Below are 14,548 nucleotides of genomic sequence, written 5' to 3' on the forward strand. Positions count from 1 at the left end.
ACCGGCCTCGCTTTCTCCTCTAGGATCGTCAGGGTCCAGTGGCCACTGGAGGTGGCCCTGGATGCGAGGGGGTCAGGGTTAAGTGACTCGCCCGAGGTCACTTTTGTTTTAGGTTTTTGCGAGGCAAATGGGGTCAAGTGGCTTGCCCAAGGCCACCCAGCTAGGTCATTATTAAGTGTCTGAGATCGGATTTGAACCCAGGTCCTCCTGACTCCAGGGCCGGTGCTCTATCCACTGTGCCACCTAGCCGCCCCTCCAAGGTCACTTTTTTCCTTTTTTTTCTTTCTTTTTTTTAGGTTTTTGCAAGGTAAATGGGATTAAGTGGCTTGCCCAAGGCCACACAGCTAGGTCATTATTAAGTGTCTGAGGTCAGATTTGAACCCAGGTACTCCTGGCTCCAAGGCTGGTGCTTTATCCACTGCGCCACCTAGCCACCCCTCCAAGGTCACTTTTGATCTCATTCCTGAGGGGGAACCTGTGAGATACACATCGATTAGCTGATTGTATGGTGTCAACTATTATGGGGGGGGGGGCGGGTAGATGCATCCTGGAGTCAGGAGGATCTGAGTTCAAATTCGCCTCCTACTTACACAGTGGAGTGACCTTGGGCAAGTCACTTAACCCCCTTGCCTGGCAAAAAACCAAAAAGCAATCAAAAAAAGTTATCCGAAGGGAAAGTGTGGCATCGGTTTATTGGGAAAGGGGAGGCAGGAAAGGAGGGGTGCCGCCCCACCCTCTCCCCTTTCCTCTTCCCCACTCCTCCCTTCACCCCGCCCCGTCCCGCCCACAGCGCGGGCCCCACCTGAACCATCGCCCTTTTAAGAAAGAGGAAATTCCTCTCAAAAACAAGCGCCCCAGCCCGAGCGGGTCGGGACCGCGGGGCCCGGGGCTTCCCGGGAGGGGGCGCCCCGGCCCCCCCAGAGCCCCCGCCGCAACGTGGGGAGACCCGGGGCCCCCCGACCTGCGCGAGTGGAGGCGGGAGGGGGAGGGGGCGGGGGGGGGGCCTTGAAACGGCCCAGGGAGCGTCGGGAAAGAGCGGCCCGGGCGCGGGGCGGAGGCGGGGCGGGGCGGGGCGGCCCAGCCAATCCGGGCCCGGGCCCGCCCGCCCCCCGCGCCGCCACTCGGGGTTCCCGCCTGGAAAGTGGGTGCGGGGCCAGAGCTTGAGGCGCCCCAAGTTCAGGGGCGCGGGTCGCGGGGCCCGACCCCCGGCGCTCCCCGCGGTCCACCGTGAGCCTCTGGGGGCCGTTCCCGGGATCGGGCCGGGGGCGCCCCAGCCCCGGGACAGGCTCTCAGCCGGCGGGGCCCCCCTCGGTCTGTCCCTCCGGGAGTCCGTAGAGAAAGTGCCGGTGAGAAGGGCGCGCCAGGAGCGCGGCCCCGAGCCCGAGGCAGCAGGTCCACGCCTGCGGGCGGGAGAGGCGGGGGTCAGAAGTGGGGCCCCTGCCCACCGCGGGGTCCCCGCCCCCGCCCCGCCCCTCGAGATCCTGCTTGTCTCATCTGCTTGGTCCGGGCCCCCCGAAACCCCCGCGTACCCGAGTGTAGTGACCGGGGGCACCTCCCCTGTGGGCAGCATCTTCAGTTCCCGCCCTGCCCTGCTCTGCCCTTCAGCCCCCCCCCCCCCCAGGCTGCCCCTTCCCACTTCACCAGGTAGAAGAGGAGGGCCAGGTAGGCCGCGGCCAGCAGCGCCACCAGCCCGTAGTACCCGGGCTGCGGGAGCCCCGCCAGGTAAGCCATGACAAAGTAGGCGTTGATGGTGCAGACCAGGCCCATGGTGAGCAACGTGAGGCTTTTGCTCAACCTGCAGGGGAGAGGTGGGGGCAGAAGGGTAGATCTGCCTCCTCCCGTCCGTGGCGCCCCTAGCTGGGCTTCTCCCCGCCCTCCCTCTTCTCCCCTTGCCCGCTAACAGGTGCCCGCCCCTCCCCCAGAGCCTGGCCCAAATGACAGCGTGGACAGCTGCCAGGCTTGCCATTCCTTAGATGATAGTTCCCATGCCAGGGAGCTAGGTGTGGTCTCTAAGCTTGGGCTCCTGGAAACACGGCAGAACCAGCGGTGGACAGCCCCTGCCCCAACCCCTTGGGAACTGACTGTGACCCTGCGTGCCCCCTCACTTGGTTTCCTCATCTGTAAAATGGGCATGAAACTAGCACCTGCCGCCCTGAGGATCCAGTGAGATGACGTGGGAAGTGCTTTGTCAGCCTTAATGAACTGCGCACATGCTAATCACTAGTCCTGGTTCGGATCCCAGTCCTGGGCCTGGGCCTGGTTATAGTCTGACTGCCACTGCCACTGCCACTGCCTTCCCACTCCCATTCCCACTCCCACTCCCACTCCCATTCCCATTACTATTACTATCGCTACTACCACTGCTACTATTACTACCATTACTAATACCACCACCACCATTACTACTACCACAGATGCTACGGTTACCAACACTATTGCTACTACTACCAATACCACTACCACTATTGCTACCATTATTACTACTATTACTGCTACTACTACCACTACCACTATTACTGCTACTACTACCACCACTGCCACTACCAATATTACTATTACTACTACTGCTACTACCACTACCTCTACCACTACTACTATTACTGCCATTACTACTGCTACTACAACTACTACTGTTACCACCACCACTACCACTACTACTACTACCACTACCACTATACTACCATTATTATTGCTACTGCTACCACTACCACTACCTCTCTCACTACTACTACCATTACCACTACCACTATTGCTACTATTACTGCTACTACTACTACTACTATTACCACTTACTGCTGCTGCTGCTGCTGCTACTACTACTACTACTACTACTACTACTACTGTCCTGAGAGCACTTACAAACCATTGGTGAACTCCTGCATGATAGCGGGCATACTGGTGAAGGTGAGAATTGGAAACACCGCAAAGGGGAGCTGAGGGAGAGATGAGGAAGAACTGGTAAATATTGGGGGATGGAAGGGCCAGGGTTAAGGAGTGGGTAAAGAATTCTGGGAGCCAGCCTTTGTCTGACCTTAGCCTGTTGTTGGCTGTCCATCAGGCTTAGAGGGCAGAGGGAGGCCAAAAGGCAGACGAGTATTCCCTCCCCCAGACAGAAGAGTATTCCTTCCCCCAGCCCCAGGGGAAGGAGCCCTTCTGTGAGTAGGTGATCCCTCTTACCAACAGGCTCTGTAGCACATTTAGCAGGTCATTCAAACCAGACAGGTCTTGTATGTCCCTGAAGATGGCCACCATGATGGTGGGGAGGATGGCAAAGGAACGGGTAAAGAGGACTCGGGCAAAACGGGACCATCTGAGCTTCAGAAAGCCCTAGAAATCAAGGGGAGGGAAATCTGGGTTCTCCAGAGGGTCTGAGGGAAACCCTGAAATCTGGACCCAGGAGATGGGTTTCCATTCCTAACTGTTCTCTGGGCCCCTCAGTTTCTCCTTGTGTGAAGTCAAGGGAGATGATAATCTTTCTTTGGTTTCTTCTGTTTCTCAGTAGTAAAATGAAAGGTCTGGACCAGAACCTGAATGGTCTCTAAGATTCCTTCCTGGTTGGATGTTCTCTGGTATTCTATGGGATGGGAGCATCAGTCAGGGAGATAGAGAAGTAGGGAAAGGGAATTCCAGAAGGGATCATCAGCCTGGCCTCCGGACGAGAGAGTGACCTAGAGCGTCACCACTCTTCTTGGCAAATGATGAGGCAGGGAGGCAGGTATCAACTTTCTCCCTGGAAAAGTCCCTCCAGCCTCCTAGTAATATTCCCTCCCATTCTCTCACAAAACCTCTCTATTCCCTGCCCATGCCCATCTCTAATAGGCCCCCACTTCCTTTTTGGGAACTCACACACCTCCATCACAAACTGCCCAGCATAGGTGCCTGTCATGGTGGAACTCTGGCCAGCCGCCAGGATGCCCACTGCCCAAATATAGAGCATAGCAGGACCAAAGAAGCAGCCAAGAATCACGCCCTGAAGAAGAAAGGGTTGTTGCAAAAATTGTCCTATTTGAGCTAAGTGGGGGGGGTCCCTTCCTCAGGGCCATCCCACTCAGGGATAATGAGGGACTCCACCCTAAAGCAAAATAACATTGATGATTAAGGGCTGGTATGGGCAGACCCCAAATAATCCTAATTTGACTCGTTGCCAGGAATGGTTGTCCCATTCAAGCCAGGAAGTATCTGTTTAGCCTTGGGGGATCTGGGGCTGAGGAGATATGAAGAGGGGCCCTGGGCCCTCCCACCAGCTCACCCCCTGGTAAATATCCGGAGTCACTGTCTGGTTATCCTTGAGAAATGTGGCATAAGAAGGGAGTTTTCCATTGGCACAGACTTCATACTGTGGACAAGGAGACAAGGACAGAGAAAGCGTTCAACCTAGAACATTCCAGCTGGGTCTTCAGGGATGACTTGGTGCTATTCCCTTATATCAGAGGGGAAGGGAACTGAGTGCTAGCGAGGGGCCATAGCTTATATGGCTCGTTAGTGTCGGAGTCTGGACAAGAAGCAACATTTTCTGCTCCTTAGTCCAAGAGCTCTTTCCTGTCTACAATATGGACTTTAAGAGACTGAGGACAAGAACTGCCATTTTGAATCTGATGGAAGGTGGGTAATACTATTTGTTGAATGAGCCTTGATGGACAAATAGATGCCAAACCCAAACTAAAGAACAAAAGGCTATGAGCATGGGGAAGGTGTGTGTGTGGGGGGGATGTTATAGCAGCTCAGAGTCATAATCCTTGAAACCGGGAGGGGATTCAAGGACAAGGAATTCAATGGAAACCCAGTGATGGGATGAGTTTGCTTGCATTCCTCACCACAGTCTGGTTGGTATGTTGGTAGAAGGCCTGGCCAAAGACTGCCATGACAAACAGGTTGATGATGAAGGAGACAAGCAGAGCAATGGAAGCCTCTATCAGGAAATACATGTTGGCCTCTCGGACTTCCTGTCTCTGGGAACGATTGATCTTTCTGGACTAGGAGATAGTACAGGGAAGGCTTTCAGGGAGGGAAGGAGAGAGGCAGTAGTATGCTCTTCAGAGAATCCCTGACTTGAATCCCCCCAGCTCCTTACTTCTCCACTTGGAAATCCCAAGGCATCAATCTACTTTACATAGTGAAGGGAGAGAGAGCCAAGGATAGATGAAGGAACAGAGGAGCAGCATGAGACCAAGGATGGATGAATCAGAGATATGGAGAAAGGGCAAGGCCAGGGATGGAGAAGTTAGAGATAGATAAGACCAGGACTGAAAGACTCAGAGATGTGGAAATTGGACAATAGGATGGAGAAGCAGGACTGGAAGAATCAGACATGTGAAGCCAGGGATGGGATGGGAGGGTAGTGGCTCAAAGGAAGGTTCCTAGTTTCTCCCAAGGTCACACCCTTCCCCTCCTATTCTTCCTTTCTTTCCCTTCTTCCCTCCTTTCTTACCTTGACCAGAGCAGAGTGTAAGTAGATGTTGTGAGGCATGATGATAGCTCCCACAATGCCCACTGCCTGTAAGAGTTCCGGTGGGCCACAGCCTGAGCAGGAGGGCAAAAAGAGACCCTTGAGCAGTGCCCCTTGGTCCGGTTTCACCACCACATACTGAAAGGAAGCAAGGAAGAGGGGCCACATCACAGAAAATCTCCCTTTCAATTCACCGGGAGTGCCCACCCTCCCCACCCAGAAGAGGGACCTGGCTCCACTCTGTTCTTTTACGGAGGAGGAAATGAGACTCAGTGGGAAAATGATTTGCATTTGAGTCATACAGTTTGTAAATTCTAGATTCAGGATTTGAAGGAGTTGGATAAATCCAATTCTAGTGTTTTTACTTTCCCCTGTTCTTGCAAGGACTTAGACAATGAATAAGGGAGGACTGAGGACTGGGAGTTCTGGGGTGATGAGGGAGGTTGGCATGCCACTAGTGTCTCACTTCATAGCCAAAGGTCACAGCCATGATGGTGATGAGGAATCCAAAGAAGGCTTCCAACTTCCGCAACCCTTGGGGAAAGAAGGTGGGGAGAAAGAGGCATTGAAGACATCACCTCGCTCTGGGACATTCACCTTTCTCTCCCCAGTAGAGAGGACTCTGGGGAAATGGACTCTACAATCTTCCTGGCCCCCACCCTTCCTGTGGGGAAAGCTTCAAGCAGGGTTTTCTCATAGAGCCTTCTTTGTGGTTGAAATCATAGACACACATAGATAGCATCACATAGTGTTAGAGGGGACCTAGAACATCTCACACAGAGGCTATCTAGAACATTAAAAAAAGCCTCAGAAATGGCAAATAAATCCAACATCTGTTACCTGGGAAAAACTGTGTCACCTCCCTCCTCCCCTACCACTCTTTGGACAGGGGAGATCTCAGTTCTCTCCTAGAACTCACCATAATTATCCAGGAAAAGGAAGAACAGAGTATCCACGATGGTGATGAGCACACCACCCCAGAGGGGAATCCTGCAACCAGAGGTCTGTCAGTGGAAGAAGTGAGTCCTGACCCAGCTATGGGACTCAGTCTCCCTTAGAATTAGTAGACCTTGGCACTAATTGGGCTCTTTGACTGACTTCCTTTAGAGTCATTCAGCACCACATTAAGGGGAGCAAAGGTATTGGATGGGGAAGAAGATGAGATCAAAATCTGGAAAGGCATCAGTGATACCAGAACCTGGAGGACAAGGGATCTGAGGCAAGAAGACAGTGTAGATCTGAGCTGGTTATCGTAAGGCTGATGGAGAAGAGAGGAAGGTTGTTATGAGAGAAGTCTGAGCAAGGTTGTTGTGAGAGAATAGAAAAATGGAGGGATTTAAGGTAGCGATGAAGGCAAAGGGTTAGGAGGAGGAAAAGAAGAGAATGGGTCATAAAAGGTTACACTCAGATCAAGGAATCTGATCTTTGATGGGAGAAATAGAACCTATAGGTGATGGGATGATTCAGGACCTAACCTCCCTGTCTTAGTGAGGTGGAATCGAGATCTTGGCATGGGAGTTAACTTTGAGGAGCTGGGTGGTTAGGGTGTCAACTCATTTAACCTTCCTGTGCCTGTTTCCTTATTTGTCAAATAAAGATAATAACACCTACCCACTCTCACCAAGTTGTTACAGAGATCAAATGAGATAAGAAAGCTTAGAAAAATAATTAAGGCTTTATGCGACTAATTGTAGTGCAATGAACCTTCAGTTAGAGGATCTGGATTTGAATCCTTGGGCTAGTCATTTAACTAATCTTGGGCCTCAGTTTCCTCATCTGTAAAGATAATCCTCAAGACCTATTCTGGTTCTCAATCTTATCCTCCTATAATTATAAGCTTATAGTTATTATCAGGGCTTTCTTTTTTCTCTTTTAGCTTATATCCATACTGCCAAACCACTGCTGGTAAATTTTTTAAAAGCTGTCCATTTTTTCAATGTGTCTTAGAAGCCTGTCCTGCTCCTGGGTATGTTTACAGAATGGTTGGGGTTGGGGAAAAAGGAGTCTTTGCCTTGTAACTGAGGCTGTGGAAGCTCTAGACTATCTACATTCAGGTTGAGGGAAGGGTTGAATTAACATTTTATGAAAAATATTAAAGCAAATTTCTGTAATTCACTAAAATTATAGATAGATAATGAATGGATAGGTGTGTAGGTAGATGCTGGGTGGATAGATAGTGGTGAGTAGATGGGTAGATAGGGAGATAGGTAGATAGGTGATGGGTGAGTGGATAAATGGGTAGGTGGATGGATAAATGGTAGATGAATTATAGAGAAAGGGTAAATGGAAAGATGGTAGATGAATAGGGAGGCAGATGATGAATGGATGGATAGATGGGTAAGTAGATAGATGCTGGATAGAAAGATGATAGATGGCAGATGGACAGATCTATCAGAGGACAGAGTGAAACCTAAGTCTTTTCTGATTCAGAGAGTCCAGGTCTTTCCACCACTTCAAGCTCTGATATTTACTCCTACGTGTTAGGATCACTACCTCCTAGCCGAGAGCAGGCTGAAGGAGATGGCTGTGCCAATGACCTCCTGCATATCCGAACCAATGATTGCTATTTCCATGACCAGCCAGAGCAGGACCCGGGGCACCTGAAGGGAAAGAAGACTCAGAAGAGGTTCTCCCACTGGGTAATGGGCCCTCCATCACTTCCCTCCATCTTCTAACTCCAAGGAGCTCTCTCTTCTTTTCTCCCTCCATTTCTGTGAGCATCTTGCAGATAGAAGGTGAAATGGGTAGGGGTTTAGAGAGGATGGGTTCAAGTGGACTTTTTCTAGATGTATTCTTTCAGGTGTTTCTGACTTAAGGAGAATTCAGGATATATCTTTGGCCCAGGATGGCAGGAAAGACTATTAGTTATGATTTAAAGAGGACTGAAATTCTACTATTAGTAAATTCATTCCTCTGGGTCATCTCTCTCTCTCTCTCTCTCTCTCTCTCTCTCTCTCTCTCTCTCTCTCTCTCTGCTTTTAAAAATGTAGCTTCTCTTGGAAAAATATAATCCAGTAAGTCTTTAACAACCTAGTATGAATGAACTTATTTGCTAATTTTCTCTCATAGGTTATTGTTTGTCCTTTATTCTCAAAGAGGATCATGACATCAGGGAGGTAATGCCACAACACACAGTGAATTGGATTTAAGCGATGGACAGCTGTGCAAAGTCACTAGTCTCATTCTCTCATCCAGAGCCATATGGGTCCAGGAGCCAGATACAGATTAGAATGACTAGAGATGACCCTGGTCCACTCAAGGAGAAATGAAATGTCACAAGACCAGGACATATAGGGGGCATGGAGGAAGAAAGACCCAGGGGCTGGGGAGAATCATGTTAAGGGGTAGATAGTCTGGGAAATAGCCTTATGAGGGGGTGCAGGATTAAGAACCCCAAAGCACAGCTCTGTGATAGAACATCTTCCTGGCCAAGATAGCAATATCCCTGATTCCTTATTCTACTTCCAATTTGTACTTTTCCCACCCTCCTTTCAAAGCATGAGCTACTCACCTTCATTCTTCAATAGTTATTTTCCATCTTTGAAATGTAGTTTTCTTATTTAATAATAACTAACATTTATATAGTATTTAATTTTGTAAGATAGGGGTTACTATTATCCCCATTTTGCAAATGAGGAAAACTAAATCTTGGAGAGGTTAAGTGATTTTACCAGGATTGAATAGTTTGTATGTGACTGGGTCAGGATTCAAACTCAGGTCTTCTGACACATTCCAAGTCCAACATAATGACACCTAACGGCCCATAAAAATCTTTAAAATGAAGATAGCCATGGGGCAGCTAGGTGGTGCAGTGGATAGAGCCCCTGCCCTGGAGTCAGGAGGACCTGAGTTCAAATCTAGCCTCAGACATTTAATATTTGCAAGTCAGTTAACCCCATTGCCTTGCAAAAACTTAAAAAAAATGAAGATGGCCTAGTTAAGTATAAGCATATCAGATTTTCTGCCTCCCCATTCTCTCCTCACCTTGGGGTAATACAGATGGCAGATCTCTGCCAGGTCCTTGCCAGTCACCACCCCAAGACGAGCAGCCAGTCGCTGACATAGTAAGCCCAGTACGGTGGCCCAGAATAGTACCCACAGCAGCTGAAGAAAATACAGCAAGAAAACATTCTCAACTAAGAGGAAGCTGCTCCCTTTCCCCACCCTGAACCATGGTACACTGTCCCATCCTAATCAGTTGGCTGGGCCCTGGGCTGAGAACTTGCTACTGTCTTTGGGATTTAGGGAATGGAGGAACTAGACCTCTCTAATTCAAACCCCAGGGCTTGACTCACTTTATGACTGCAGATTTTGGTAACTTGGACCTTATAATTATTGGATTTCTGGGAAAACAAATAAGAAAATTCCCAAGGGACTCTCCTTGAGAAAAGATGCTGTTCCTAGAGGAGGGAAAGGCCTGAGTGGGGATGGAAGGAAGAGCGTCAACCATGGGGACTGGGTTGAGCCTGGGCGGGGAGGGGAAAATCTCAAACTACTCATGTTGACCCTCTTCCCTCTTTTCCCTTCATTCACTTTGAATCCTGCGGCAGCTCCAGCTTGTAGGTCAGATTCAATATTTCCAGGATCCAGAAAAGCTATGCTCATGAGGAATCCTGGTCCTGTGAAGGCCCACAGCTTCCGGAAACTGAATTTTCCCTAAGGGAGTAGAAAGGAATGAAAGAATAACTCCTTCTCCCCTCTACCCTCAGTTCCACCTGCTTCTCTCCTGCTTCTCTAACCAAGGTAGGCTTCCATTCTCCAGAAGCCAGTCCTAGAGTTCTCTTCCTCACATCTACAAGTCGGGTCACCCATCACCCCGATTTCCAGGAAGAATAGCAAGAGGTTTCAAAGAGAGATCCTAGAGATTAATTCTCAAAGCCATTGCCTTTCCCCACCTTTATCATTTTATAGATGAGGAAGTCAAAATCAAGAGAGGCCAAATCAATAACCCAATGTCCCCTCGAGACTGGATCCAGAAATAGGTTCCCTGACTCCATTAGAATGTATTCACTAGAACCAAAGATCCTTGAGGGCAGGGGACTGGACCACGTAAGAAGTGGTTAAGAAATGCTTGTTGACTAATTGACTAACTACAAATCATCACCTTATCCCTACGACAAGAGATCTGATGGTGGGACTCCTTTTCAGAGTGTCCCTGCTGCCTTCTGTTTCTCATACTAGACTACATGAGGGCAAAGGCTCCCCCAGTGCCCAACAAGGTTCTCTGCATACAGTAGGCGATTCATGAATATTTGTAGATTAGAATGGTTCTTGAATCTCACACATGCTCCAGGTAAAAAGTCCTTTCTGATGTCAGTACCCCTGGTCCGGCTGCATCCTGGAGAGAAGTTTAGGGTGACTGTGCATGCGGTTATCAAGGGGAAGTGGTGGGGGTGAGAGGAATTAGCAGGTTAAAGTAGATTGGTGTTGGGATCTGCTGAGTCACGGTTGGGACATCTTCATCTCATCACATGGTCCCCTCCTGCCCATTACATCTGAGTCAACAAAACTGCTTGCCAAATCAACATATTTGTCCCAACCAAGCAAATTTTCTTAGACCCCCTAGTGCTATTTGTATCTTACACAAGAGGAAGTAGACATCTCTGGGGTTTCTCCTTTCTTCCTTCTCATCTTGTCCTGCGAAACTAATTATAATGATAATAACACATTTCTTTATTCCCTTACAGTTTATAATTCACTTCCCTTACAAGTGAGAAAATATTTCATATTTTCATTTAATGAAAAGAACATCCTAGATCATGGTCCTCTCTTTGATGCTGACTGTGTGATCATGATTACTTTCCTTCCCCATGGGGGTGGTTGGTGGCTTAATTTCTCTGAATCTCAATCCACTCAGCTGAAAAATGGGACTGATAATGTATGCCTTCAGAGGGTTGTTGTGAGGATCAGAAGAATAATCTGCTTCAAATGCGCTTTATGTCAGTTATTATCATCTACATTTTACCCTGCGAGGCAGGAAATGAGGGAAGTATTAATCACCTACCTTAACAAATATTATCCTCAAAACAACCATGGAGACGGTCCTCTGTTTTATAGTTTAGGAAACTGAGGTAGACAAAATTCAGGTGACTTATTTCAGGGTCCTACAGCTAATAAGTATCTGAGATCATATTTGAATTCAGACTGACTGCAGACACTGGGGTACTCTCCATCGTGCTACTGAACTACCTCTGAGGAAAGAAGTAAAAGTTGTTGCTCTCCATTTTCCAAATGAGGAAACTAAGGGTTGGGGTCACCACTTTGCATGCCTGTTGCTCCATCCTGTGGTAGCTCCCTGTACCCCCAACTCCTTACTTATTCTACTTCCTGTACACTCTCTGGGCCAATTTCACCATGACATTTATCTTCCCAGCTTCGAATAATTCAGAGGGGAAACTAAGGTCAGAGATTATCCCCCTTTGCCCTTTGCAAAACTCAGGTTCCATTTATCCTGCCCAGGGTTCTGTCTCCCTGAGGAAAGCTGCTGCTGAAGATTTTGGCTAAGTAGGAGGTAATGAGAGCAGCCACTCTCTAGGCAACCTCGGGTCACAATCTCTGTGAGGTTTTGTGTGGGAAGAACAATGGTTTTGAATTCAGAAAACTCTGTCTTGAATCTCAGCCTTACCACTCCCTGTGTGACCTCAGTTCTCACATTGGTAAGGATGAAAGAATTGAATTAGGTCAGGGGTTCTTAACTAGGGATCCATGGTCTTGTTTTAAAATAATATATTTTGATTAAAGAATTTTTACATATTTAATTTCCTTAGTAATTCTGTGCATTTTTTTCATGCATTTAAAAATCATAGTCTGAAAAAACATAATGGGCTTTATCAGATTGCCAGATTGTCTAAATATCAAGAACCCCTGAGCTACATAATTTTTCTGCTCTATTCCAATTCTATAATTCCCAAAGCAGAAAGTGAAAGCTTCCCTCCACTCATTTGAGAACTTTGATGCCAAGACATCATAATAACCAGTCAGAACACATTAATGAGCTAGGTCAGGAGACTGCAAGAAATGCCTTGAATCTAAGTGACTTCATTTAATTATAAGATACATGGTTAGTACTATCCCCCCGCATCTCCTCCACAATGCCCATCAGCTCCCAGGAACCTACTGGTCTTATGTCAGGAATTGGAATCCTCTCATTCAAGTAGCTTGACTTCGGAATTTCTTGCTGCATCCCAGGTGTGTCTGGGGAGCTGATGGAACCATAGCTCCTTTGACTTGACTTGTTATCTGGGAGGGATCAGAAGACAATTATCATGATATCATGATGAGGAAAGCATTTTAAAGTCATCCCTGGTTCCATCTTCTTTTCCTAAGTATCACCCCACCCCACCATATCCATGTCTGCCTAGGTGCCAAAGTGACTTCCCCCTACACAAATATAGCCTCACCTCTTCTGATTCTCAATACCTAAGGGTGGAGAAACTGAGGCATAGAACTGCCCACCTCATTATGTGGTCATATTTAGGATAGGTCAGGCCACAAATAAGGGAACTCTATGTACCCATGATGAAAGCATGAGAAATGCACCCTGGACTTTGTGCCTGTTACCCTATATACTCTATTCAACACTACAGGGAAGTACTCCTCAGCTGGGAGAGGCATAAGAAGAGAGATGAGACCCCAGAATGACTTGAGGCTAGAGATTAATGTGCCCCATCCATCCTGAGAGTTAAGGATGAAACACTGCACTGTTCCCTCTATGGTTTATTAGTTTGCATAGAAAAATAGAAAAGGAAGTAAATCCCCTGAGTTCCAAAGAAATAGCCCCTAGTCTTGTTTCAGAAATTGATACTGCACCAGAAGACTTGGAGAGATAGGGGAGGACAGAAGGGTCTGGTGGGCTATAGTCCATGGGGTCATCCAGAGTCAGACACAACTGAATATCCATAAGCTGGACCAAGGCAGAAGGGGTTCAGGTATGATTCACCAGGAGCCAAGAGGAATCCTTTGATGCCCCAATCTTCCTCCAACCCCAATCCCTCCCTCCCTTCAGGTAACCCTGTCCCCTGACAGAGGTTCTGCAAGAACTAAGATCAATGATAGCAAGACACTTACCATTCATCCTGGAAGCCATGGAGACCTTCCTTTCTATGTCAGATAGGTTCTGGGTCCCAGGCACATTCAACCAAGTCCTTGGCTCCACAGGCAACTGGTGTGGTATGTGAGTGTGCACCCATCTCCTCTTTGTAACCACCCTGATTGGTTCCCACTAATTCTTTTACATCATCACTCAAAATATACATATACCCATTATGAAACTACAAAAAGGCAGAAGTGACTTCCCTTGGAGCGGAAACCAGAGTGGTCACTCATGTTTGGTTTTTCAGTCCACTCACTCATCCATTACAACCTTTGTCCCAGAGCTGTAACTAGCTGGTAAGAATATACCATTGCACACACTCATTTATGATAACATGGGACATTTGGGGTAGTGGGTACATATTTTCTGGATTTTTCTTTTTCTGGACCCACAATCTGGCAACAGAGGCTAGCTTGTTCCACCTGTCAAAGTCCTGTTCCTTTTCGTTCTTTTTTTTTAAATTCTACCCTTCCTTCTCTCCTCTCCTTCCTCTCTCCTTTCCCCCTTTCTTCTTTCTTTCTTTCTTTGATTATTTCTTTTTCTTTTCCTTTCTTTTCTCTATTTCTCATTTTAAATTGAACTTAATTTTGTTCAGTGAACAAAAATCTGTTTTCTCTCTCTTTCGCAAGTTCCCTTTGAATGGGGGGGGGGGAGGGAGGTATGTTTGTAGCAAGTATACATGATCAAATCAAATTCTCACTTTGATCATGTCTCAGTCTTCATTCTGAATTCCTAACCCCTGTCAAGAACTTTATAACTGGTTCTCTAGAATTTTGACTGATCATTGCATTTATCAGAGTTCTTAAGTCTTTCAATGTTATTTGTCTTTCCATTGTTATTGCATAAATTGCTCTAGTTCTGCTCACTGAACTTTACGTCATTTCTTACAAGTATTCTCAGGTTTCTTTGAAATCATTTCCTTTATTATTTACTTTTAATAGTATTTTTAATTACATGTAAAGATAATTTTCAACATTCATTTTTATAATATTTTAAGTTCTAAAATTTCC

General features: G+C 47.4%; 1 protein-coding gene across 1 annotated transcript; it reads right to left on the reverse strand.

The window, feature by feature from the left end:
• Nucleotides 1–1,150: 1,150 nt before the first annotated feature.
• On the reverse strand, nt 1,151–14,548 carry SLC11A1 (solute carrier family 11 member 1). Its single transcript, XM_074191374.1, has 15 exons — nt 13,514–14,548; nt 12,564–12,685; nt 9,980–10,102; nt 9,431–9,550; nt 7,940–8,046; nt 6,366–6,436; nt 5,913–5,980; nt 5,429–5,584; nt 4,815–4,973; nt 4,250–4,336; nt 3,851–3,970; nt 3,178–3,327; nt 2,860–2,933; nt 1,642–1,795; nt 1,151–1,400 (listed from the first exon to the last, which is right to left on the reverse strand). The coding sequence occupies exons 1-15, from the start codon at nt 13,530–13,532 to the stop codon at nt 1,290–1,292; spliced, it is 1,641 nt and encodes a 546-aa protein (XP_074047475.1). The 5' UTR covers nt 13,533–14,548; the 3' UTR covers nt 1,151–1,289.

The sequence above is a fragment of the Macrotis lagotis genome, chromosome 6, assembly GCF_037893015.1.
Source record: "Macrotis lagotis isolate mMagLag1 chromosome 6, bilby.v1.9.chrom.fasta, whole genome shotgun sequence".
NCBI classification, from domain to species: Eukaryota; Metazoa; Chordata; class Mammalia; order Peramelemorphia; family Peramelidae; genus Macrotis; species Macrotis lagotis.